This window comes from Polyodon spathula, chromosome 33 (genome assembly GCF_017654505.1).
Source record: "Polyodon spathula isolate WHYD16114869_AA chromosome 33, ASM1765450v1, whole genome shotgun sequence".
Taxonomy (NCBI): domain Eukaryota; kingdom Metazoa; phylum Chordata; class Actinopteri; order Acipenseriformes; family Polyodontidae; genus Polyodon; species Polyodon spathula.
This window is the reverse complement of record NC_054566.1, coordinates 5,869,634-5,896,024: the sequence shown is the minus strand read 5'-3', so window position 1 is coordinate 5,896,024 and position 26,391 is coordinate 5,869,634. Positions and strand designations below refer to the sequence as shown.

The 26,391-nt window shown below is 41.7% G+C and overlaps 1 protein-coding gene across 2 annotated transcripts in view; it reads left to right on the top strand.

Annotated features, from left to right (window-relative positions):
- The window catches only part of LOC121303545 (regulator of G-protein signaling 3-like), a 148,856-nt gene that overhangs the window by 3,109 nt on the left and 119,356 nt on the right, over positions 1-26,391 (top strand). Inside the window, exons 4-8 of one of the 2 annotated variants that reach the window (XM_041234300.1) lie at positions 360-428; positions 1,367-1,427; positions 9,494-9,584; positions 12,551-12,612; positions 26,307-26,388. In XM_041234300.1, the coding sequence (XP_041090234.1) occupies positions 360-428; positions 1,367-1,427; positions 9,494-9,584; positions 12,551-12,612; positions 26,307-26,388 (365 nt within the window). Of the gene's footprint in view, positions 1-359; positions 429-1,366; positions 1,428-9,493; positions 9,585-12,550; positions 12,613-14,308; positions 14,446-26,306; positions 26,389-26,391 lie in introns of those variants that run through there. The other variant, XM_041234301.1, reaches the window with a different exon arrangement.

The following is a 26,391-nucleotide window of genomic DNA, read 5'->3' as shown; positions in this document are numbered from 1 at the left end:
GTTTCTCTTTCCGTATGGTACGCTAAGTTGTATATCTGGAGACATGCTTAGGTATGAGATAGATTGGTCTGGACGCTCTTACAGTTTAGGGAGTCTATGGAGGAGCCTTGAGCTGTACATGTGGGTATAGGTCATGGGGATCTACAGTTCTTTCATGTTACAGATTCTTGTTTTTGTATATACCTAGAGAACCGCTTGTGCAATTATGATGACACTTGCTAAGGACTTTCTTTAGCACAAGTTAAGTGTATCATAATGTGCAGTATATGGAGGCTTTCTCTCTCTGACTGACTGTTTCTATGACAGATCTAAAGAAGTGATTATCCAGTAATCTCATTAAACTTTGATCTTGTTTGTAGTTCAGTAAAAGATGAAGACTATCAGAAAAGGCTTCTGGTTACAGTCTGGAATCGCAACAGAAACTCCAGGTAAATATATTGAGTACATTTTCTGATTTCCATTGTTCCAAGTATTTTGTGTTCATACCTCCTGTTCTCATCCCACATTGTTACTTTGGAACAATGGCTGGTCTCTAACTGTGTTCTTCCCTGGAGAGACTTCATGCTGAGTAATAATTATTTAATGCCCAGTCCTGCCTTCAGAATGTTTTCAGAAGGATACACTTACCAGATTTCAAATTCGACAACAACGTGCTTATGTGATATTAACGAATAGTACCACCCTGGCCTGGGATGTTTCGCAATCCATGCAACTGTTAGAAAAGATAATGCAAAGTCAACCAGTGTGCATGTCTGACTAATTCTCTTTGCTTTTTAAAAAAGTACTTCAACTTGTAACACACTTCTTGACACATTGCATATCTTGAAAATAACTAAGAACTTCAAAGAGCACTCCTGAGAAATCACATCAGCAGTCCAGTTAACTGATTGCTGTTGTAAATGCATATACTGTAATACAGGGGAGTACATTCGTTTATGTGAAGATTCAACTTGATTGGTTACAGCAAGGTTAAGGACTGAAGCAACATTTGCAGCCCGATTCCTATCCCCATATCCACAAACAAACACACAGATACACAAATACACTTATTCGCCTACACATGGTTTAAAGGAGTTTGTTTTAGCATTACTACTTTCTTTTGCATTAGTCTGCCTTCCTTGCTGTCTTGTTACTCCATGAGTTCCTTCTGTACCAAAACCACAGAATTGTAGAACTATTATTATATATAGTGTTTCGCCATAGCAAAAACAAAGCAAACTGTTTGAGGGCAAAAGAACTGAAGCACAAAATACAAAATGACAATTCTTTCTCTTTCAGTTGAATTAAAAAATAAATACATATTGGAAATAATAAGTCTAGCGGCAGGGTCTTTGCTCATACAGTTGGATTTTGAATGTTTTTACAGGAAAAGTGAGATGCTGGGATGCATGAGCTTTGGGATTCGCTCTTTAGTTGCACATGAAAAGGTAAGGGTTGCATTCAAGATACATACTGTGAAATGGTTACATTTAATCCTATTTTTTTCATGAAAAATATTGTGATTGTGTGGCCGGCTTGCGCTGAAGAAACAGGCTGGAGACTCGGTTTACAGTTGCAAATAAAAGGGGTTATTTTTATTTTCCCCACACTGGATTAAAGAAGCAAATGCAAAATAAACAAACAAAATAAACTGACTATACAGTGATTTGCTTGTCCCTGTTTACAGAGTCAGGACGGCTGAACAGTTTACCCAACAAGAAAGCAATTCCACACTTTCCCCCAGGAATGTAAGCACAGCAATCCCCGACAGATTGAAATTCATAGTGTATAGTGGGTTAGAACAAAGGTCTGACTCGTTTCTAGGTTTCAAACTCTTTTCCGGTTTCAGCAATGTCAGACATGCTTCCACTCACACACTCCTCTACACCCTCAATGAACCCCCACACAAAACCTTTTTTATCCAGGTGAAAAACAAGCAGTGAAAACAGTGCAAATTTACTCACGGTGTAAAATGAATTGTGGACTGTTTATTAACTCATTTGAGTAAACCATTTTTTTTTTGTGTTCAACACAAGTAGTCTGTTACTAGACAGACAACGAGATAGGTAATAAAATACATAGATAATATATATATATCCATCATTATCGTTCGTGTACAAACACGTCTAACTTCAATAAAAAATGAACGTACTCTCGTCGAAAACAGTTGAGATTTTAGTGGTATCATCACCACCCCCAGTGTGGTTTCACACCGGAGGGATCAGCGGAGTGGGTACCGTCGGCGGACCTTACCCGACCCACTCCGTGAAGTGTCCCCAAACACTCTAACCGTGGAGGACAGAAGACACAAAATTATCGATCGGTTTGTTGTGGAGCCTTCCAAACTGGTCACTACTACCGCAGGGTCAAGAGTTCAAATGACTGGACTCGGGGAAAATTTCTAAGGAAAAAAATGACTACAATTAAAGGAGGTAGTGAGCAAAAACATAAACAAATAAATCGTCTGTGGGAAACAGGGTCCGCTGAATGTCTGTGATCCCATACACTTTGATACGTAGTCGACGTCTCAGTGAATGTTGTCACAAGAGGGTGGTCTTTCTACTCCGTGTTCTTCCAATTCACTGAACGGAGTCCCAGGGCACTAGTCACTCTAGTCAGGACTCTCCACCTAAAACTTGGTCCCTGGAGGAAACCTATTTGGTCCTGAGAGGTGGGCTGCTGTTCCACCTCTACTGGATAAACCAGGACTCTCCACCCCTGCTGTTCCACCTCTACTGGATAAACCCAGACTCTCCACCCCTGCTGTTCCACCTCTACTGGATAAACCCAGACTCTCCACCCCTGCTGTTCCACCTCTACTGGATAAACCCAGACTCTCCACCCCAGCTGATCCACCTCTACTGGATAAACCCAGACTCTCCACCCCAGCTGATCCACCTCTACTGGATAAACCCAGACTCTCCACCCCTGCTGATCCACCTCTACTGGATAAACCCAGACTCTCCACCCCTGCTGTTCCACCTCTACTGGATAAACCCAGACTCTCCACCCCTGCTGATCCACCTCTACTGGATAAACCCAGACTCTCCACCCCTGCTGATCCACCTCTACTGGATAAACCCAGACCACCCCCGAGTGGGGAGACAAGGTCGAGATGACCTATTTGGATAAACAAGGACTCTCCACCCTGCTGTTCCACCTCTACTGGGGGAAACAAGGACTCCCACCCTGCTGTTCCACCTCTACTGGAGTAAACCAGGAGTAAACCAGGACTCTCCACCTTACTGTTCCTCAGTGGATAACTAATCAGAATTTCTTCTTCTCATAAAGAACAAGAGTATCACGGCAGTAGGTACACCGGGGAGGAGGGACTACTGAGGGACTGACAATCCAGTGTCAGGTCGAAGGTTCCTGATTTGTAGCAATCTGGTGTGGTGAAAATAAACTTCCGATAAACATCATTCTCCAACCACTTTAATCTCTAGCAGGAAGTAAGAGGTCTCATGATTAATCTTCGTTCAAAATTCCTTTGCTACGTTGGTTACTTTCCTGGACGGAGGAATGAGGGACCTTAATCCCAATTGTGCACACGTCGATAACGACTACAACCACCACTGTTGATCTTATAGAATAATCCAGTGAAGAAGGTAACGATTTCCGTTCTAGGGTCGTGGACCCACTATAAATGAAGCAGCCTTGGCTCAAAGCCACCTTACATCCTGTGAGAATGTGCTTCAGGGTAGCCGGTGATGATGAACATAAAGGACATGCAGGGCTCTCCTATACCTCCACATTTCAGGTTCTTCAGTGATGGAAGAATGTCATATGTGGACCTGATCAAGAAGCTGATCCTCCTCTGTTCCACTGTCCACAAATCTCACTAGGCAATCTTGCGCTGTTCCACATTCTCCCATCTCATCCATTGTCTTAGCCTGGGACACTGCCTGGACACATCTCATCCATTCTGTTAGCCTGGGACACTGCCTGGACACATCTCATCCATTCTGTTAGCCTGGGACACTGCCTTGACACATCTCATCCATTCTGTTAGCCTGGGACACTGCCTGGACACATCTCATCCATTCTCTTAGCCTGGGACACTGCCTGGACACATCTCATCCATTCTCTTAGCCTGGGACACTGCCTGGACACATCTCATCCATTCTCTTAGCCTGGGACACTGCCTGGACACATCTCATCCATTCTCTTAGCCTGGGACACTGCCTGGACACATCTCATCCATTCTCTTAGCCTGGGACACTGCCTGGACACATCTCATCCATTCTCTTAGCCTGGGACATCGCCTGGACACATCTCATCCATTCTCTTAGCCTGGGACACTGCCTGGACACATCTCATCCATTCTCTTAGCCTGGGACACTGCCTGGACACATCTCATCCATTCTCTTAGCCTGGGACACTGCCTGGACACATCTCATCCATTCTCTTAGCCTGGGACACTGCCTGGACACATCTCATCCATTCTCTTAGCCTGGGACACTGCCTGGACACATCTCATCCATTCTCTTAGCCTGGGACATCGCCTGGACACATCTCATCCATTCTCTTAGCCTGGGACATCGCCTGGACACATCTCATCCATTCTCTTAGCCTGGGACACTGCCTGGACACATCTCATCCATTCTCTTAGCCTGGGACACTGCCTGGACACATTACGCAAAACAATTACATCACAAAAGTAGACAAATCTAAATCTAAAACAAAATTGCCAAAATGGTTTAATAGATCAATTAAAAAAAATATTCAGCGAAAAAAGGCACTTTACCAAAAACAAAAAGTACACAGAAAGAGTACTCAGAACTGCAAACGCAAGTCAAAAAAGAAGTTATAAAGGCATAGAGAGATAGAAATAAACATTGCAAAGAGGGCCAAAACCAATTAAAAAATGTTCTTCCTGTATTACAACAGCAAGAGAACATTCAAAGAGGGGTTAAATGTCTAAGAGATACAAATGGCAAAATCATAGACGAAAAAAAACAAATATATTAAACGATTACTTTTCACAAGTTTTTACAAAGGAGGATACGGACAATATGCCCCACATGTCAACCAGTTCCTATCCAGTTTTAAATAACTTTAGCATAACTGAGGCAGAAGTGTTAAAGGGACTAGGAGTTCTTAAAATAAACAAATCCCCTGGGCCGGATGAGAGCCTCCCAATAGTACTCAAAGAAATGAAAGAAGTAATTTACAAACCGCTAAACAAGATCATGCAACAGTCTCTTGACACAGGGGTGGTACCAACAGATTGGAAAATTGCAAACGTAATACTGATCCACAAAAAGGGAAACAAAACCAAACCAGGTAACTACAGACCAGACCAATAAGCCTGAAGCCTTCTATTATATGTAAACTTGTGGAAACTATAATAAGATCCATAATGGAAAAGTACTTATGTGGTAACAGTATCCTGGGAGACAGTCAGCATGGTTTTAGGAAAGGGAGATCATGTCTAACTAACCTGCTTGATTTTTTTGAGGATGCAATCTTGATAATGGATAATTGCAAAGCATATGACATGGTTTATTTAGATTTCCAGAAAGCTTTTGAGAAAGTCCTGCATAAAAGATGCATTCTCAAACTGAACACAGTAGGGATTCAGGGAAATGTATGTACATGGATTAGGGAGTGGTTAACATGTAGAAAACAGAAAGTACTGATTAGAAGAAAAACCTCACAATGGAACGAGGTAACCAGTGGAGTACCACAGGGATCAGTATTAGGTCTTCTGCTATTCCTAATCTACATTAATGATTTAGATTCTGGTATAGTAAGCAAACTTGTTAAATTTGCAGACGACACAAAAGTAGGAGGAGTGGCAAACACTGTTGCAGCAGCAATGGTCATTCAAAATGATGTAGACAAGATTCAGAACTGGGTAGACACATGGCAAATGACATTTAATGGAGAAGTGTAAGGTACTGCACGCAGGCAATAAAAATGTGCACTATAAATATCATATGGGAGATACTGAAATTGAAGAAGGAATCTATGAAAAAGACCTAGGAGTTTTTGTTGACTAAGAAATGTCTTCATCTAGACAATTTGGGGAAGCTATAAAAAGGCCAACAAAATGCTTGGATACATTGCGAAAAGTGTTGAATTTAAATCAAGGAAAGTAATGTTAAAACCATACAATGCATTAGTAAGACATCATCTTGAATATTGTGTTCAGTTCTGGTCACATCGCTACAAAGGATATTGCTGCTCTAGAAAGAGTGCAAAGAAGAGTGACCAGAATTATTCTGGGTTTAAAAGGCATGTCATATGCAGACAGGCTAAAAGAATTGAATCTATTCAGTCTTGAACAAAGAAGATTACGCGGAGACCTGATTCAAGCATTCAGAATTCTAAAAGGTATTGACAATGTCGACCCAAGGGACTTTTTCGACCTGAAAAAAGAAACAAGGACCAGGGGTCACAAATGGAGATTAGACAAAGGGGCATTCAGAACAGAAAATAGGAGGCACTTTTTTACACAGAGAATTGTGAGGGTCTGGAATCAACTTCCCAGTAATGTTGTTGAAGCTGACACCCTGGGATCCTTCAAGAAGCTGCTTGAGGAGATTTTGGGATCAATAAGCTACTAACAACCAAACGAGCAAGATGGGTCGAATGGCCTCCTCTCGTTTGTAAACTTTCTTATGTTTTGTCCCAGAGTTCTCATTGCAGATCTCGAGCTGTGCAGTTGAGTTGTCTGTTGTAAAGTATTATTTGTGTCTCCTGTCCATTTTCTTTCCTTTCAGTCTGAAACCGCAGAGCTGAATAATGCTATCTAGGGTGGATCACCCTAACCATCCCCAATAGCATCTATTTCCTTCTGTCAGCTGTCTCTCCAAGCTATAAAATTCACATATTACAGCCACACATGACCTTTTATATACTTAAAAGGCATGTTTTTATATTAAACATTATTGGTATGTACATTACTGCATGTGTCATGCTATATAGTGACTAAAATCTGTTTTAATATGGAACAGTAAACAACAGTTTTTTTTTTTCTTTCTTACAGTTCAATATGGGTGTTACTAAAACAATCAATGTATTGTATATTGTGTTTTTCTTTTTAAATGTTTTCTTTCTGTCAACACACACTCTCAGACAGCCCTCAGGGAGCACTTCAGGACTGCACTATTTTAGCAAGGAACAATAGTGCACAAAGGTACAAAAAAGCTAAGTGGGAGAAACACATCACTGCAGAATCATGGCTTTTTCACAGCAGACTGATGGCTTTCCTGCTTCTCATGGTTTATTTAATTACACCATGTAACACATTTTTTTTTTTTTTGTTCCTGGGTAGTAAGTGTTATTTCCTAATTGCTTATGCCTCAAAAGTATAGAAAATGGCTATTATTCCCCACAGACTTTGCTTTTGTGACCAGGACAGTGATATTTTGAAATATCAGTATTTCCAATGGGAAAACGGGCAAATGTGTGTCTTTTCGTTCACAAAGTCAGAAAAAAACAACATATGAATCCAAATTAACATGTATTTATACTAAAGTAATACAAAAATGACTACAAAAGATTTAGAAGTGAGTAGTTTTTTTTTCGAGATTTACGATTAAACTGTAAATTTACAGTATAATCGTAAATCTCGAAAAACTACTCACTTCTAAATCTTTTGCAGTCTTTTTTGTATTACTTTAGTACAAATACATGTTAATTTGGATTCATATGTTGTTTTTTTCTGACTTTATGTGAACGAAAAGACACACATTTGCCCGTTTTCCCATTGGAAATAGTGATATTTCAAAATATCACTGTCCTGGTCACAAAAGCAAAGTCTGTGGGGAATAATAGTCATTTTCTATACTTTTGAGGCATAAGCAATTAGGAAATAACACTTACTACCCAGGAACAAAAATTGTGTTACATAGTGTTATTCAGAGGCTTTCAATTGCCATATCCGCCACAGTATTGGAAACGGAAAGAAATAGAATTTTAAGCTTTTTTTAAAAAAAAAATTTAAATTTTATTTAGTGGTCTTCAATTTTGTACCCTGGTTTTTCTCCCCAATTAAGTATTCCCAATTATTATCTATGTCCTCTGCTCACCACTCTCAACCCCCGGCCCCCCCCCCCCCACTCGGGGAACAGAGGCTTGAGCACGCCGAATCCATGTCCTCTCCAAAACGTGCTCCTGCCAATCTGTCATTTTTCGCACTGCGGGTCCACAGTGAGGTCACCAGACCTATAGTGCCGGAGGACAACACAGATCTGGATGCTCCACTGCAGAACCACAGGCACCCTATAGGCCACAGGGGGTCGCTGCTGCACGGTGAGCTGTGGATTCCCCAGCCGACCTGAGCCCTCCCTACCCGGGCAGCGCTCGGCCAATTATGCGCCGCCCCCTAGGAACTCCCAGTCACGGTCGGCTGTGACATAGCCTGGACCTGAACCTACGATTCCCAGGCTATAGGGCACATCCGTGCTGTCTGCTTGCCTAATGTATTAGGTTTAATCACTGCTGCGACTATGGCAATGCCAAGAGAAGTTAATTGTTCTCTGAGGCCAGCTACTTTTAAAAGTGTGTTGTAAATAAGGAGCTCCCAAGTCTAGCACCTGACCTCCCAAGTCTAGCACCTGACCTCCCAAGTCTAGCAGTTATATTGTAACTTACTGTTTTTTTGGATACACAGATATGGGTGTAATGCTTGGATCAAGCGTCTTGACGTTCCATCACCCTTCACCTGCTTCTTTCTACTCATCCCTTCAATAAAGCATTTTAGTAAGAAGCTTTCTCTTCCAGTGTGATCCACAGTGTTGTCTCACGGAAAGCTGACTTTGTTTACCTGTTACTATAGCATGTTTATTTGTTAGAATACGTTAATTGTCTTGGGATTGGTGACTGTTACTGTTCTGTGAATTAACAGCAGGAGTCTTGTTATAACAGAATTAACAGCTTTTCTTTAATCAGAAGTCTCTGGGGTGTCTCAATATGTTTACATGCTGCCAAGTGTGTTTGTATAACAGACATTACATTTTAATAGAAGGGGAAAGTGGTTCCAGTCTGTGTGTTCACTGTATTATGTGTCTAACACACAGATATTCAGTAAGACTCTAACAGGATATGTTTAAGAGTGACTGTTGGGTTTGCCTCATTTAAATGTGGGTTCTTTTTTTTGCCTTAATTTGCAGATCAGGCTGTTTCTTTTGCCCTTTTGATTTGCCATTTAATTTGAATTCCTGTAGTCTAGAAGGAGAATCTATTTGTCATGATGTTTATGTATATGGACTGTAAGCATTTTATCAGGATTGAAATGGAAACCATGGCTTTCCTTTATGTAACAAAGAACCATCTGGCTGCTTGGGGTAGATCAGCTGCTGGGTAAAACTGAACTTGCTGTTATTCCCAGGTTCACAACCTGTGTTTGAAAGTCTCAAGCTGAATGATGTACAAGCCAGCTGAGTTTGTGTGGAACCCCCTGTGCTGCTCTTAATCATGGCTCAGTTTTTTTAAATGTCATTTTTGCAGTTGCTGTCCATATTTTGGTGTTTTTACTTGATTTTTTCTGATGTGAATGCCTCAGGAAGTCGGTGGGTGGTACTATCTCCTGGGAGAAGAGCTGGGAAGGACAAAACATTTGAAAGTGTCTGTGCGGTATCGGAAGCAGCGTCAGGGTAAGTTGTGCAAGTTGATTCTGATTTTAATCATCTGTTTTAATTAACAGAAAGGAAGTGCTGTTTGCTTTGCTTGGAACTGCTTTGTGTAGGCAAGGCATGGGTTTAAAAGGGTTATCACTAGAAGATTCAGTATCTTGTCAAATACCATTCCTCTTTTTAAAAGCATTTGTCAGAATAATCTCCATGGGTACTGTAGTTTATATGACACTATGCGTGCCGATGGGTCGGGTGTTCAGATACTGCATGTCCACACATTCATGCGTTTATCTGTGACCAGAAAGCTGCTATCCATTCTTTCTTTTTAATCACGTTGCAATGAGATCTCTAGTCATTCGTTTTCAGTTTTACATTTTCTGGAAATAAGACAGCAGACTATTGAAATAGCAAAGCCAGCACATTTAGATGCTCTTTATCGTGTACTGAAGTCAGTGTTACATTTGAAAATGTTATGATAATTGCATTGTGCGTCTGTATAAACAATTGCCATTTAAAATGTAGATTGTGATATACAGTCAAATACATTTTTTTCTGCGGTTTCAGCCCTTACTTTCCAATGCTTAAACTGTTCTTCAGCCTGCTATCTGCTGTCACTTTTTTTTTTTTTTTTTTTTTTTTTTTTTTAAGTATAATTAATATAAACATTGTTAATCTGATATTAAGCTTAGTCAAATAGTCATTAGACAATGTCTACTTGAGGGCAGGTCATTTTATACTTTATTTTTTTTGTTCTGGTTTGGAGCATTCCGTGGTATCGTTGACAACATCTAGATGTATGTAAATCTGCCACAGACAGACTGGGCTCCTCCATATATCTCCAGATTATGATGCACTGTAATTGTGCCACACAAAGGCCCTGAAGAATTATATGTAAAAATACAGAGACTTGTCTAGCTATAGTGAAGATTGTGAAACTGTCTTACTTGAGTTAAAGAAGGAGGCTGTATCGATATCGTGTGGCTAGAGGACTAAATTACAGGTTAGAAATCAAGTTGTGAAAAACAACATCCCTTATCATAACATCCTGAGGTGGGACTGGTTCTTATACTGCTGCTTTGCACACAGTGCGAGACGAAAGCACGACAGTTTCTTGCTCCATTACATTGTTGTCTGTATTGCTAGGTTGAAATAAATGATCTCTTTTTGTAGGAATAAATAAAGTAACATGCTCCTGAAATATCGTTTGATTGTGCTGGTACTTCAAACCGGTATTTCCTGCCTCCAAAACGGTTCATGTGTGTTTTAAGAATTGTGAAAATTACATTTTACTTTCTTTTTTTAATACCCATACCACATATTAAAGGTGGATAATAATACAAAATGATGTGTGCAAAGACATATGTTTTTCTACCACATTTTTAAATTTAATTTCACGTCTTGCCCTGTTCGTTGGGTGTCTTTCTGAATTTGTGCTGCTCATAACCAGACTAACTAAAGGGCAGCTTTGGCCCATGGGCCTGTCCTGCTGATCCATAGTGAAGGACACTTACTGTAGATGCAGTTCTTTATACACAGGTGCCCTTAATAAATTACTCTGCAGGGTGGATTTTTTTATTTTTTTTATTTATTTTTTTTAAAATTTCTTTTAAATAAGTGTTCCTGATTTTAAATTAATATGTTAGGATAGTGACGCTTCAGTATGATTGTATTTGAAGGTGTTATGCAATGTAGTATTCTATTATAGCCCCGAGACCTGCGAGAAAGTTGCAGAAAGTAAAGTTTTTGAAAACAGTTCAAACCACAAGTGATTCTAATAGCAAGGGCATTGTTTAGCTCAAGTTATTTACTCAAGTGCCTCTTTGTCTTCATATAGATATGCAAGTCACACATCTGTTTTGACGTATGCCCCTGCTTTTGTAATTCTCATAACACGGGGCTTTCTTTAACACATGTATAAGTGTATGTGTATATACAGAGGAGCCTGTCTGTTTAGACTTCATGTTGACAGCACTCACGGAGCATGCATGTCACCTGCGTGTGTCTAACGATACTTGAGATTGTTTACAAAGAGGAACGCGACTCCTCTGCAAGTTTGTCTGGCTTTCTTTTTTTAAGTGATTAGGAACCAGCTTTTCTTTCTTTCCATACAAGACCTGAGCAGCAGTGGATACAAACATGCGAATAGCCGTGTTTACCTTGTAGGGCCTCAGACTTTCTGCATTTACATAAGAATGACTTTAGCCCAGCAGTTTTAGTGCCTGTGGTTCTTGTTGCCAAGTGTGCTATTGTATTGTGCTTAGAATAATTCATACCCTTTGACAGATATCCCTCTTAGTGCCCCATCGCTTAGTTGATTTCACAGTTGCCTTCAGTCTTCTGAACACTGGTAATGATACTGCATGCCAGAAGGGCTCTAAAAGTGGAACTAACATCCAAAGTAGTTTTCACAGTTAAAAGTAATATATAAAACATGATGTTTCTCAGGATCTTGCTATGTACTAGATGTATTGGCCAGTGCTGTAAGCTTTTTATGGATTAATACTTTTTTTTTCAGTGATGCCGTTTTATAATCTCAGGACAAACCAATGTGTGTGTGTTTTTTGTAGTAGAAAATACAGCTAAAAAAAAACAAGTTAGGGTAGCTTTCACATTCCACCTGAATAATGAAGAGGGAAGGCTAGATCCATTGTCCCGTAGTTGAATGGTCTTCTTATAGGAATCTTTAAAAGAACATTGCACCATCCACCAGTAGCAGTCACCATGGAAACCCTGCAGAGGCCTGTGGATACTGGGCTGATTGAGTTCAGTTTCCTTCTCGCTAGCTCCTTACCTCATGGTTCAATGCAGAGTCTCTAGAGCTGGACTGCTGACACTCTATATAGCTATATATATATATATATATATATATAATATATGTATGTTCTGCTGATGGAATGTTCTTCTTGGGACACACAACAGCCTGTCTCTGTGTAACATGTTGTGTAGAAGGAGTGTTGCTGTCACTGACTCTTTTGTGTTGCTCGCAGAAGCTCCAAACCATGCGGCACACACTGAGAGGAGAAGCCCTCAGAATATGGACAGCTTAACGGTGAGTTGAAATTTCCTCACTTTTGCTTCTAGGGTTTGTTGATTTAACAGCTTTAGGATTATTATTATTTTTTTTTAAATTAACCCTAAAACAAGGTGAATTATGTGGTGTATTTAGCTCTGTTTCAGTTATGTAGTTCTGTCTAATATGGTTTGCCATTTGTGGTTGGAGAGATGGTAAGTTGCTTCAGTTTAGCTTCAACTAATGAATGTGTCCTAAGTTTGATTACCAAAGGATATTAGAAGGCTGCTTCTGTGGCACTCTCAGCGTATTTGGTAGCAGGAAAAACATTTAATACTTTGTGGATATGATTTAATTTAATAGCAGTGACTAGAATGCTAACTGCATCCGTCTTACACAAGGTAGCTGCGTCATTAAAAACACTTCAGATACTTTGTATTGAATAGACATGTGGCAGACAACTGTAATAACATTCAAGTTCCAAATTATTTTCAAGTGGTATTATCTGCAAATGACAATTCTATTGTAATGTGAGGTACACAATGTTACATTGATGACAGTTACATTTGGATAGCACCGTAGTTTGTTTTGTATTAATTTATTTTAAAACAAGCAATAAGAGAAGCTGTATGTTGTTAACACAATCTCGCAATAACATTTCCCAAGCAAATGTCTGGGGGTGAATTTATATGAGAGACAAAGATAGGAAATAGGAAACGCAAACACAGGGCTGAAATAGGAAACGGGTCTGAACAATGTTTCCGATTTATCTGCTCGGCTTGATTCCGTTTCGCTGTATTCCTCAGACTGGACTTTGAAATGTGATTTGTTTCTAGCGCAATGTTTAGTGTAGGGGAATGGTTCAGACTCCGTAATGCACAATTGGATTACATAATGATCCTTTTGAAGTCATTAACAATTCAGTTTTTTGTTTTAACCAGGACCCAAATACAGTGTTTATTTTAAATCTGCATGGCTTTGTTGTGCACATTTAAACATCAGTTTGGATAGACTGTGATGTGATTGTGTATGTGCATTATCAAATTACACAACAAATACAACTTAATAAACAAACAAAATAGAACAATATTAAAATAAAAATCTGGACTGTAGTTGAGAACAACTGCATTGCTGAATACTTGAAGATATCTTCTCTGTTTATTGCACAGTTCAGTTGTACTGCACTTGAATAACTAAACTTGTAGCTGTGGGAAATCATGTGTAAAGTTCTGACTCAGGCTTTTAGACCTGAAAAAAGTACTTGACTGCAGTGGTGCAGTTTTCAGTTGAGTATTGTTCTCTTTCGCACACGTTTTTCACAAACACACTTAATTGTTCGATTTTTCTGTTTTTATTTTTGGGCATGTGCTTGAAAGCAAGTCCTTTCATCATCAAATCGCTGAAACAAGATCTGTTGACTTAAGATTGTATTTATTTTTTCTGTAAAGTGAATGTGGGAACATTAGAAAAACAATGTTTTTCACGCATCCCAAGTATGCCACAAGAACAAACGGCTGCATCAATAGAGAACAGAGCTGAGAATACTAATGAGAGGAGTTGTAATGTAAAAGGTAGCTTTCCTCCTTGTTGTCCCAGTGTTCAGGAAGCCCTCTCGCTTATCATGTAGAGGCACACAGCACAGCCAGGGGTTGGGGAGGTCAGAGGTTGTTTCCTGCCATTCTTTACGGTGCTGGGTTCCCATGAGTGGCCGTGCCAATTTCACTGTGGTTAATCAGGGCAGCTCAAACAGAGCACTACAGCTTGTTGTGTGGGGCTCTGCGTTTCTGAATGCAGGAGACTTCTTTTTCATCTGAAAACATGAACCCGTTTTATAGGCTTTGCAAAGTGTGTTCCGAGCGCAGATGCATGCAGGTGTGTGGGGTTTGTTTGCTTTTTTACTTTCTTTTTTTCATGATGTTGTTGCTTCTTTGTGTGTACTATTATTATGTGGGGAGTTTGGTGTCTGATTCGTGGTGTTCAGGTTTAGTCTGCTTTTCATGGTTTTCTATACTTTATATTTATATGTGTTGTACAGCTGAGGCCAAATGTTTAGAATCAGCCTGTAGAATTAACTAATTTTGCTTAAAGTTGAATGGAACCTGCTGAATAATTTTACGTTAACATATCGAATCACATACCATTTTGTAGTTTTCCATATAACTTAACAAAAAACTGAAATTAAAAGTGTAACATTTTTTAAATCTAACATGAAATACTGTACTACTATTATGGTCCCAGTAGACTCATCAATATCATTTTGTAGTTTCTTTGATTTACATGGTAAATAAAAGATCAAAATTATGTTCATATAACTTTTGTCTCGGTCCTGAAATTCTAGGTGATGCAATTCTAGATCATAGCTGTAGATTATTTAGGGTTATTAAAAGCACTCCTGTATATCTGATTGGTCATAGTTTTAGTTGACACAGAGTCGCTTCACCACTATTCTGGTTGCTAGCAAACCAGATTAATATGTGTATAAATACAGAACACAGAAACAGTATTAGTGTGATTTTGTGGTAACTCTAGTAGGTACCTTGAAACAGAAAATATTTACAGATACTGGAAATATCTATCTATCTATCTGTCTATCTCTCTGTCTATCTATCTATCTGTCTGTCTGTCTATCTATCTGTCTATCTATCTATCTATCTATCTATCTCTGTCTGTCTATCTCTCTGCCTATCTATCTCTGTCTGTCTGTCTCTATCTATCTGTCTATCTATCTCTCTATCTATCTCTGTCTACCTATCTCTGTCTGTCTATCTCTCTGCCTATCTATCTCTGTCTGTCTGTCTGTCTCTATCTATCTCTCTGTCTGTCTCTATCTATCTCTCTGTCTGTCTGTCTGTCTATCTCCCTGTCTATCTATCTCTCTGTCTGTCTCTACCTATCTCTCTGTCTGTCTATCTCTCTGTCTATCTACTGTTATCAGTCTGGTCTAGATCTGTCTGTTCTGTCTGTCTATCTCCTGTCTGACATCTCTCTGTCTAGGATCTACCTATCTCTCTGTCTGTCTATCTCTCTGTCTATCGTGTATAGTACATATGCAGCATACCATATTGGAGCTGTTCTTAACATTGACTATGAAGTGCAGTGTACTAAATGTAATAAACATTACTGAGAAACGTATATGTTTGACCAGAAACCTACTGGATACTGAAAGAGACTGATTAACCATTACGAATGGGAAGAGCCCTCTCTGCCAGACGGCGCCCTGATAGGGAGGGGGGGACCCTTCAGTGATAGATAGGTGGGACTCTCCCAGCCCTCACAGTAGCATATCGCCATTTTCTTTTGAAAACAGAGGTCAGCTGGGGACATGACCTCAAAGGGTAATGGTTGTCATTCTTTTTCAGGGAACCAGGGTTATGGTAATAACCTAACGTTCCCTTTCAATAGCATCAGAGCCCACATGACGCCTAAGGGCATGCCGCCTGCAACACCCTAGAGCCCAGAGAGGGTCTCGCTCGGTTTGCAACATCAAGGCGGTAAAAACGTGCAAATGTCTGACTACCTGTCCATGTAGCAGCATTGCATAACTCATCTAAGGAGGCGCCATGAAGGAAAGCCCACGAAGTTGCCTGGCCCCTGGTAGAATGGGCCGTAATGTCCCTGTGGCAAAGCGTAAGCCTTGCACAATGGAATATGTAGTTTATTGTATGTCTTTTTGTTAATTGTTAATATTGATTTAATTGTTTAGCTGCTGTGGCGCTCCGCTGGGGACGATTACCCGTCTGCGTGGAGCAGCAGCTGAAAGCAATCAGCTGTTCCAGCAGGCAGGTGGGCGTGTCTCAGCGGAGCGTCAGTATAAAAGCATGTTGATCGCTGTGATCGGGGCTGCTGCAAGGCCTGCCGTTTTCACGGCACCTTTTGAGTTATAGTTTGGGGTATTGTGTTTTATTTTGCACTTTTTGTACGGTTTTCTGTATGCTTGAACAGCGGCTACCCACGCGTGTGACCCGAGGAAGACCCTGTCACATATGGTGTCGGAAGTGGATTCCGCTGCATCCTGCCGAAGCAAGGCTAGATGGCTACAGAGAGACAGGAGGAGCAAACCCCTGAAATTTTTTGGGGGGGACAAGGGCAGACCGCAGGTAACCCTGAGGGGCTGCTGAAGGAGAGGGATGGAGCCGCTGTCCTTAAAGGCACTGGGAAGGAGCCGAGACATCCCGCCCGAACGCCAGAGAGGCCGAGGAGGGTCCGTTCCCGAGAGCTGCAGAAGGAGGAGTTCCGGTCCTGGAAGCTGGCGAGGGAGGAGGAGAGACTGCCTGCCCGGAAGCCAGCGGGAGGAACTGCCTGCCGAGCGTCAGCGAAGGAGGACCTGTCGTTTGTGGGGGATCGTCACAGAAGGAGGCGGGTCAATCCTCTGGAGAGGAGCCCCGTGAAGGGACACTGGGTTTAGGGGGTAATAATTGTGGGTGTATTGTTGTTAATTATTGGTATGTGGATAGTGGTTGTATGTGTGTGCATGTTTGTTTATAGCAATGCTGACGTTGGAGTCTGGTATGATGGTATGGAGGTTGCACCTGGCTCTAATGTTCCCTCCCACCCACCCTTGTGTTTTTTTTGTTGTTTTGTCGAATGGACCCCTATGGGTTCCATTCTGAGCGGGAGGATATGTGGCAAAGCGTAAGCCTTGCACAATGGAATATGTAGTTTATTGTATGTGTTTTTGTTAATTGTTAATATTGATTTAATTGTTTAGCTGCTGTGGCGCTCCGCTGGGGACGATTACCCGTCTGCGTGGAGCAGCAGCTGAAAGCAATCAGCTGTTCCAGCAGGCAGGTGGGCGTGTCTCAGCGGAGCGTCAGTATAAAAGCATGTTGATCGCTGTGATCGGGGCTGCTGCAAGGCCTGCCGTTTTCACGGCACCTTTTGAGTTATAGTTTGGGGTATTGTGTTTTATTTTGCACTTTTTGTACGGTTTTCTGTATGCTTGAACAGCGGCTACCCACGCGTGTGACCCGAGGAAGACCCTGTCACAGTCCCCTGGTAAGGGGGAGTCCGTCTGTTCATACGCCAAGCGTATCGCATCACCCAGTGTGCTAGATGTTGCTTCGATAGGGCCTGACCTCTAGAGCTGGACCCATGGCAGACAAACAGCTGGTTGGACTGTCTCCAGGATGCCATCCTATCCAGATAACAACGCAGAGCTCGAACCGGGCATAGCGTGTGCTGTCTACGGTCCTCCTCTGACTCATGTGGGGGAGGTCTTAAAGTTTCCAAAACCACTGGTAGTTTAATATGCAATGAGGATGGGCCTCTGCTGTCCTAGAGGCTGAGGGGTGGATGCTGGGTTGCTTCAGGATGAGCGCACTTGCTCCAGAAAATCCTGGCACAAGGGGAGGGCATGCTGTGGATGCCCCTTCTGTTTTATGAAGTGATTCCCCTTTCCCTCCTGCTCCGCTGGCCAGGGAACCTCCGTGGCAGCAGCTGCATGCTGCATCAAGGCCTGGAACTCCTCCCTCTGTGATACATGCGGAAGGGGCGATATAGAGCCCCCCCACTGTGGCTTGCGTAACTGATGTGGCGGGTTCGGACATGTCCGACCTTGAGGCCGTGAGTGACAGCTCGCCTGGGCTCGGAGGTCTGTGTGCTGGAGTTGGAGATCAGGATTGGGGTGGTTGGGGCTGCCTGGTGGTATAGGGCAAGCTGCCCTGAGATTTTAGTAGGGTCTGTAGCATGGTCTGCCGAGCCCTTACAGTCTCCGCTAGCTCCGTAAAGCGCCGCTCAGCCGAGCATGGACGCCTCAGAGACGACTCCGACTTGGATCGTCTGCGCCTGCGTTGGTAAGGGGAGCGGTGCCTGCGCGACAACCGCCTGTCCCCTCGAGCGGTACCGCCTCGGCGGTGACCATCTTCGGCCCATCTTGCTCGTTTGGTTGTTAGTAGCTTATTGATCCTCCCCATTACTGGGGAGTTGATTCCAGAGAGGTGTCTGTTTCTTTTTTCAGGCTGAAAAAGTCCCCTCTGTACCGGTGGTGGGGAAGGGGAGTGTGACCCAGGTATGCGAGGGAGCTCTCTGTTCACTGTAGCAGGGGGGGTCCTAGATACAGTTTTAACATTACTTCCCTTGATTTAAATTCAACACTTTTCACAAAAGTACTCGTTTTAACTAATTAAGTCGTCAGCCCTAGTGACGATACAGTTGCACGACTCTGTGTCTTAGCCTTTTTTTATACCCACTAATTCCAACAAAGAACTCCTAGGTCTTTTTCATAGATTCCTTCTCCAATTTCAGTATCTCCCATATGATATTTATAATGCACATTTTCAGCGGACTCTCGCAATGGGATACGGTGACCATTCTCCGTCTCCCACTGAGGTGACTACGCCTCTGTACCGGTGGTGGGGAAGGGGAGTGTGACCCAGGTATGCGAGGGAGCTCTCTGTTCACTGTAGCAGGGGGGGTCCTAGATGATGTCGTGTATAGTTACGTTTTTACATCTAAGGTCACATCACAACGTGGATTCCTCACAAATTACTATTAAAGAACTTGGTCACTGTAGTTTACCAATTATGCTCTAAACTACAGCAATACATTACTCCAATAGTAATGCGCAGTTCAGGCTTAATTTTAATAGATTAAATCAGGAATGTTTACTCTATAAAAGTGCATCTTGTTTCAAACAAAAAAAAAAAACACAGACAATTTAAGAAATAATGATTTTTAACTAGTTTTATTATATAGCTCACTTCTAAATCTAATAGCTATAGGCAATTCTTGATAGGTTAAGAATTATGTATTTACCCTTGTGGCGCTTGAAGAAAGGTTTTAAGAGCAGGAATGTTTCAAAGTTTTGCAGGTACAGTTGTAAAAAGAATCCATTAATGTGCAAAACTTGATTTAAGAGTCCTGGAGTTTTGTTGCAAATTGTTAGATTTCCAAAACAATGTGTGAAGTTTTTCTTTTAAAATCCCACATGGAAAGTCAATTGCAGTTAATGCTCTTCAAAGATATTGTCTTTTGCTTGCAGTTCATTTCAAAGTTTAGTTCCAAGGCAGATCGAAGTTCTTAAGTTGAAGAAGGTTTTCCCCAACAAGGCATCTTCTGTAGCTTCAGATATATAGATGATTCCTCAAAGAATAGGTCCAAAACAGATCTTGAATTGATGGAGAAATCAAGACCCAGAAATCATTCAATTTCCAGTCTTTACAATTGGCATGAGATGGGTGTTCTGAGACACCAGCCAATCATTTGGGATTGACCCAAAATGTAACCTCATTGGCAGTTGTCCTTAGAAAAGGCGTGTCCTTGATCTTCAAAGAATAGTTGTCCACGCCTTGGATAAGGCTGTCCATGAAATATCTTCTTAAAAGGTAACTTAAGAAAAGTCTATTTTATTAATAACTCCAATGTGCTCCTTCCTGTCTCTGTAAAACGTTCATGTTCATGTTGCCCACAAAAATATGAATAAGTCCATACCTTATTATACATGGCTACTCAGAGCCTGAGTAACACAAATTATGTTTGGTTATAAATAATTATTTGTTCATTTTAAATTGTAACTTATTCTTTATTGATTTAACCATGTATGTGCCAAATGTCATTGTAAGGCACAAAACAAATATTTTCAATCCTTAATATCATACCGACAGTTATCAAAATACAATTTGACAGACAGCAATCATCACGATGTGTATAGTGTTTGGTATTGTAGTTTAAGAAATTTATAAACAAAATGTTAGTGTCAATCTTGTATTTAGAAAGTTTTAGGAAAAGAGACAGCCATTTTATCAGAGTCTGACCATTTAGAAAAACAGATCCACTTTCTTGAGCCACTTGGCCTGGTATCCTTATCTAATCAACACAATCTTGTTCATTTCTTCCTGGCCCTGGCTAGCAGATCTGCAGACTGCTTCCTTAGTTTCTATTGAAGCTTGCATTTTAAGTTGGGTGAGGGAAGATGAGAGAAAGAATGCAGGAATAACTCGGCACATACAAGAAAAATATAGAATTATATTAGAATACATAAATTTCCCTCACAATGACCTCTGCTGGGGACCTTGGACCACGGACCTCATTCTCCCTTGGCTCAGTGAGAGAAACTCTGCTGGGGATAAGGCTGCTATCTGGCGCTTAGTTCTTCTGGAGAACTTCCTACATGGAGAGCAGTCCAGCTCACCTGCCAGTGTTTTGGCTGCATGTTAAGTCCCTAAGCATCTGGCGCATGACCGGTGCTCGTCCTGCCTGGGCAGCTTCGCCACGCACTGGTCACACTGGTGGAACTCAGCGGAGGACCAGTCGATTGTACTGACGTAGCGTCATATGTAAAGCTGCTGCGGTTGGTGCGGATAGTAGTGCGGTCGGTGCCGGGCTGTAGACGGCCCTGAAGCTGTTCACTGGCACTGAATCAGTCGGTGCTGGGATCGGCATTGAAAAGAACGCGGTCGGTGCCGATGGGTAGTTTGGTCGGTGCTGGGCTGTTAATCGGTTTTGGGATCGCCGTCGAAAAGAGCGCGGTCAATGCCGAACAGTTGGTGCCGAGTCGACCTGTTCCAAGGTCGATGCCGATGGTAGGCACGGTCGGTGCCGGGCTGTAGGTGGCACCGAAGATGGTTACACCAGTGCTGAGTCAGTCAGGACTGGGTAGGCGCTGTTTTTCTCTGCCTCAATTTTGGTGGGAAAACCGCGGTCGATGCCGGGGTATGCAGCCAATTCAGTCGCCGTGGTCACTGAAGGCAAGCGCAGCCGCGCTAGGAGAGCCGGAGGCTTGAGAGGGGCACTAGGTCCGAGCTTTTTTTTTTTTTTTTTTTGTGGTCGCTGTGGCCGGTTTAAATAGGCGTAGAGGACAACGCCGTGACGCCTGGGGTCTCCTTATAGCACCAGAACAGCTCTCAACACGGTATCTGGCAACTACACGAAGCCTCGTGCAGTGAAAAAAAAACAGTAATGGCCGCTTACCAAATCTCCCAAGAGGGGTTGAAACCAGCTCTAGTCATTAAACTGACATGAAAATAAGTTAGCAGCACTCTCGAGAACGCTCGAAAGCGTGATTTTGTCGTGGAGTTAACTAAATTTGTCGGTAGAAGAAAACAAACGCAATCTGTGACCTGTCTCAGGGGAATAAGAGAGAAAATGGCCATGTGCGACTGTGAGGACGTCCCTCTTCAGAGGAGAGGGGAGAGACTTTCCCCTCACAGCAGGGCCCTGATAGGGCAGCTTTTTTTATATATGCTCAGTGATTGGCGGTCAGAGAGGACTCTTTCCATTTGGTAATGGTTGTCATTCAATTGAAAGGGAACTGAAATGTATTTTAATAATACAAATTTTCCAAACATTTTTTCTTTGACGGATAAAAATGTATTTAAAACTGTTCCATTGATGTATTGGTTTCTACCTATGTGGGTTCGTTCTTGGTCTGCATTGTCTTGGCATGAAGGCACTGTGTGTGTGCTTAAATATTCTTGTAACGTTTCATAGAGGCCTAAGATACGGTAGGTAGGAGCCAGAGCTGCTTTTGCTGGCCCTTAATTAGTCCTGTAATTGTTTTTACAAACCATACTGCAGTGTTGGTTCTGTAAAGGGCATAGACAGCTATTGGCTGAGCTGGAGAGTTTGTGTTTTCCCACAAGATCAGTCATCATTAATACAGCATTTCTTTACTAGGGTATTAAAGCATAAATTGATTTTTCCCTCAGTGTTGCTTTTTCCTTAACATAGTTTCAGACTCCAGGTCTGTTCACAGCAAGCGTGGCTAAGAATGGCACTGCATCCCTCCTGCCGAATTCCAGAGGCTGGTAGATTCTGCCACAGGGCATACAGGCCGTACTGGCCACACGTGGTGGCTCAATATCCTGTTAAGTGACTTTACATTGGTGTTTCCATTTCTTTGTCTACTACCTGTATAATATATATACATGTAGTGGACAGGGAAGATTCATGTTCAGATATTTGTTCATTTGAGAAAGGTTATCAAAGCCATTATATGGAACATGTTATTTAAAGTAGAAAAATATCCCAAGAGTAACAACACGTTTTGTAGGCCGTACTTTATCACAGCTAAATTAATTATAATACAGTTGTTTCTTTTATATAGTGCCTTTCACAACAGAGTTATCACAAGTGCTGTACAATCAAGAATAAGCAATATCAAAAAGGCAAGTTTTTAACCTACTTTTAAAAATCAGAAGCGAATTGGCCTGGCAGACATTCTCAGGGAGTGAGTTCCAGAGTCTGGGCGCATAATTAGAAAAAGCTCTTCCACCCATAGAGACGACACGGAAGGAAGAGACAGAGAGCAGACCTGAGTTAGACGAAAGCAGAGAGAGAGAGACGAGGCGGAAGGAAGAGACTTTTGAGACCACATGGGCTGGATTCTAGAAATACTCCTAAGATGAAAGGAGGACAACATTTATCAAAATAAATAGTAGATAAAGTAAACACCACATTTTAATACATAATCACAGACAAAAGTATTTGGGCTAGAGAAAAAACACAAAAAGTGATTTCTATAATTTTTAATTGTTCTATTGAAAGATATTAAAGCAGAGATTCAGCTTTTATAATAAAACAACACATTATTACATAAAATGCATAAAGTGAAAAAAAATCTTGGTGGGTTTATTTTTGCAATAACAAAAATTAGCTTTAACAGAATGCTGAGAAAGGCAGAGGATTCCAAAATAGAAACAGAATATTATACATGTGCTATAATGTGAAATTTATGTGGGATAAATGTGAAACAAGCCTAGTTTCCTTGAAACTTTTTCAGAAATATTTATTCGCACATCTACAGGCCTGTGATCAACATGAGGAAATGTTTGGTTTTGTGAGTACCTCTTTGTGGAATTAAACCAGTCATTACAGTAAAGTTGCTAAGAAAAGGAAAGGTTTGCTTCACAGAACAAATACAGTCCTTTGTTTAAAAGTAAAGTGCTTTTAGACCTGCACATAGAGCTAGTTTGTCAATTTAAATGGCTAGGCTTTCCTTTTCAAAGTGTGTCACCGCAGGGGCCGTGATGTGAATATATGTGTAAGCACTTCTCTTTAAACAAAGCACTGCACCCTCCCGAGAAGGAAATCTTTAGATTTTATGAAAGGCTTAATTTTTTTAATTGAGTCAGACAGAACTGTGCTGCGTTGTTATGGTAAATAAACTTGAGTTCTGGGGGGGAGAACATTCACAACAGTCACAGGTGTTTTTCTTTAGCTATTAAACTAATGAGTTTCGCTTTTTGTTGAACAGCAAAAACAAGTCCTTTTCCTGGGTAAGGAAATAAAGGGGAGCTGTTTGTTTATATTTACATATAACAAGAGCTGTCCGACTGACACGTAAATGTGCACAATAACACTGCAGAGACTTTGGAAGTGGGAATGTAAAGAAGCAGCCGTTATGAACGAGTAGAGGGCGCCTATTGCAATTTTTTGACCCTTCGCTCCTTTTCTGATGGTTCAATTAAGTCTTGGTGACAAAAATGACCGGCTTGTAAATTGAAACACTTCCTTGTGTTTTGGGAGGGGAAATGTCTTCACGCAAGGGCTGGTCGATATGACGTCATTGGGCACACACTGCCGTTCAGGGGCTATTGTGTGCACGTACGGCGCCAAAGCCAGTTTAGGTCCGTGCTCGAGTGTAAACGGGTGACCCACATGATGATCTTTTAATCTGGTCATCTCCACACCAGCTCAGCTCAGCTCTGTGCCGTAAGTGCAAACACACTGTTAGTCCTGGACCTTTGCACTGTGACCTACTGTGAAACAGCCAAATAGAGTGCTTGTGGCACTTTAATATTGTTCTATTCAAATCTTTACTAAAACATTTACAAACACTCCAATACCTTGATATTTACATGTAAGAGATAAGCCATTGCAGTGAATAGATTCAGAAGCAGTGCTGTTAAGTTCAGACTGCTTACACTTGCCCATATAACAAATGTTATTGTAGGAGATTTGCAATGTGTTTTATATAGTTATGCTTATAAGGAATTGTATAAGTAGATTTATAGAAAATAATCCTTCGATCCTCAGCTGTTGCAGTTATTTGTAATGAAACCCTCCCCCTGTTTGCTCCATCATGTCAGCTTCCCAGTGAGATAGACAGAACCCCACTTGGCTGATGGAGGCAGCGTGTTTTTGAACAGACCACGCCTGTTGTTTTTGTAGGTTGCACACCATTCAGCCTTTAACAATATTTATATTTTATGAAAATACCTCATTATTGCACATTAGGTGAGACAGTAAAATAATATAATAGGCTAATAAAAAGAACAAAAATGGAAAACATTGATTTGTTGGAGTTATTTAAAGGATCTGGCATAGCTGCTTTGGGCAGAACATCAAATATTGTCATACAGGTGCAATCAGTTCAGCCGAAAAATGCACATCTAAATATTTGACTTAAAGGATTACAGCATTGAACGTCTGTGAAAATCTAACCAATACTTAATGATTCTTATAGTGAATTGGTTATCTAGAAAAAAAAAAAAAAAAATACAGGTGAGCCTCAGCTGATTCAGGGGATAGTTAGCAGTGCTTCATGGGAGGGGTGAGAAACACTTTCCAGTGCTTCATGGGAGGGGTGAGAAACACTTTCCAGTGCTTCATGGGAGGAGTGAGAAACACTTGCCAGTGCTTCATGGGAGGGGTGAGAGACACTTTCCAGTGCTTCATGGGAGGGGTGAGAAACACTTTCCAGTGCTTCATGGGAGGAGTGAGAAACACTTTCCAGTGCTTCATGGGAGGAGTGAGAAACACTTTCCAGTGCTTCATGGGAGGGGTGAGAAACACTTTCCAGTGCTTCATGGGAGGGGTGAGAAACACTTTCCAGTGCTTCATGGGAGGGGTGAGAAACACTTTCCAGTGCTTCATGGGAGGAGTGAGAAACACTTTCCAGTGCTTCATGGGAGGAGTGAGAAACACTTTCCAGTGCTTCATGGGAGGGGTGAGAAACACTTTCCAGTGCTTCATGGGAGGAGTGAGAAACACTTTCCAGTGCTTCATGGGAGGGGTGAGAAACACTTTCCAGTGCTTCATGGGAGGGGTGAGAAACACTTTCCAGTGCTTCATGGGAGGGGTGAGAAACACTTTCCAGTGCTTCATGGGAGGGGTGAGAAACACTTTCCAGTGCTTCATGGGAGGAGTGAGAAACACTTTCCAGTGCTTCATGGGAGGGGTGAGAAACACTTTCCAGTGCTTCATGGGAGGAGTGAGAAACACTTTCCAGTGCTTCATGGGAGGGGTGAGAAACACTTTCCAGTGCTTCATGGGAGGAGTGAGAAACACTTTCCAGTGCTTCATGGGAGGGGTGAGAAACACTTTCCAGTGCTTCATGGGAGGGGTGAGAAACACTTTCCAGTGCTTCATGGGAGGGGTGAGAAACACTTGCCAGTGCTTCATGGGAGGAGTGAGAAACACTTGCCAGTGCTTCATGGGAGGGGTGAGAAACACTTTCCAGTGCTTCATGGGAGGAGTGAGAAACACTTTCCAGTGCTTCATGGGAGGGGTGAGAGACACTTTCCAGTGCTTCCAGAGTTGGGCGCCTGCAGGAGTGTGTTTCTTTAACCGGGGTTGCAGAAAGGTTGTGGCTGTACGGGCTGTGAATTCGAGGTGCTGGTATAAAGCAAGATACGTGCATTAGTGTTTCATACAGCACCAGCATTTCTAAAGCCTGTAGAGATTACAAGCGTAACAAGAGTCTGGATGGTTTAGTTTGTCTGAGAGCAGAAGAATGACAGAAAGCTAATGCTGTTGAAACATGAACTCGTGAATTGTTTGGGATTGTCTTCCAGGTCACAATCCTTCGAGGAAAGGATGGCTATGGATTCACCATCTGCTGTGACTCTCCAGTTAGAGTGCAGGCAGTGGACCCAGGTA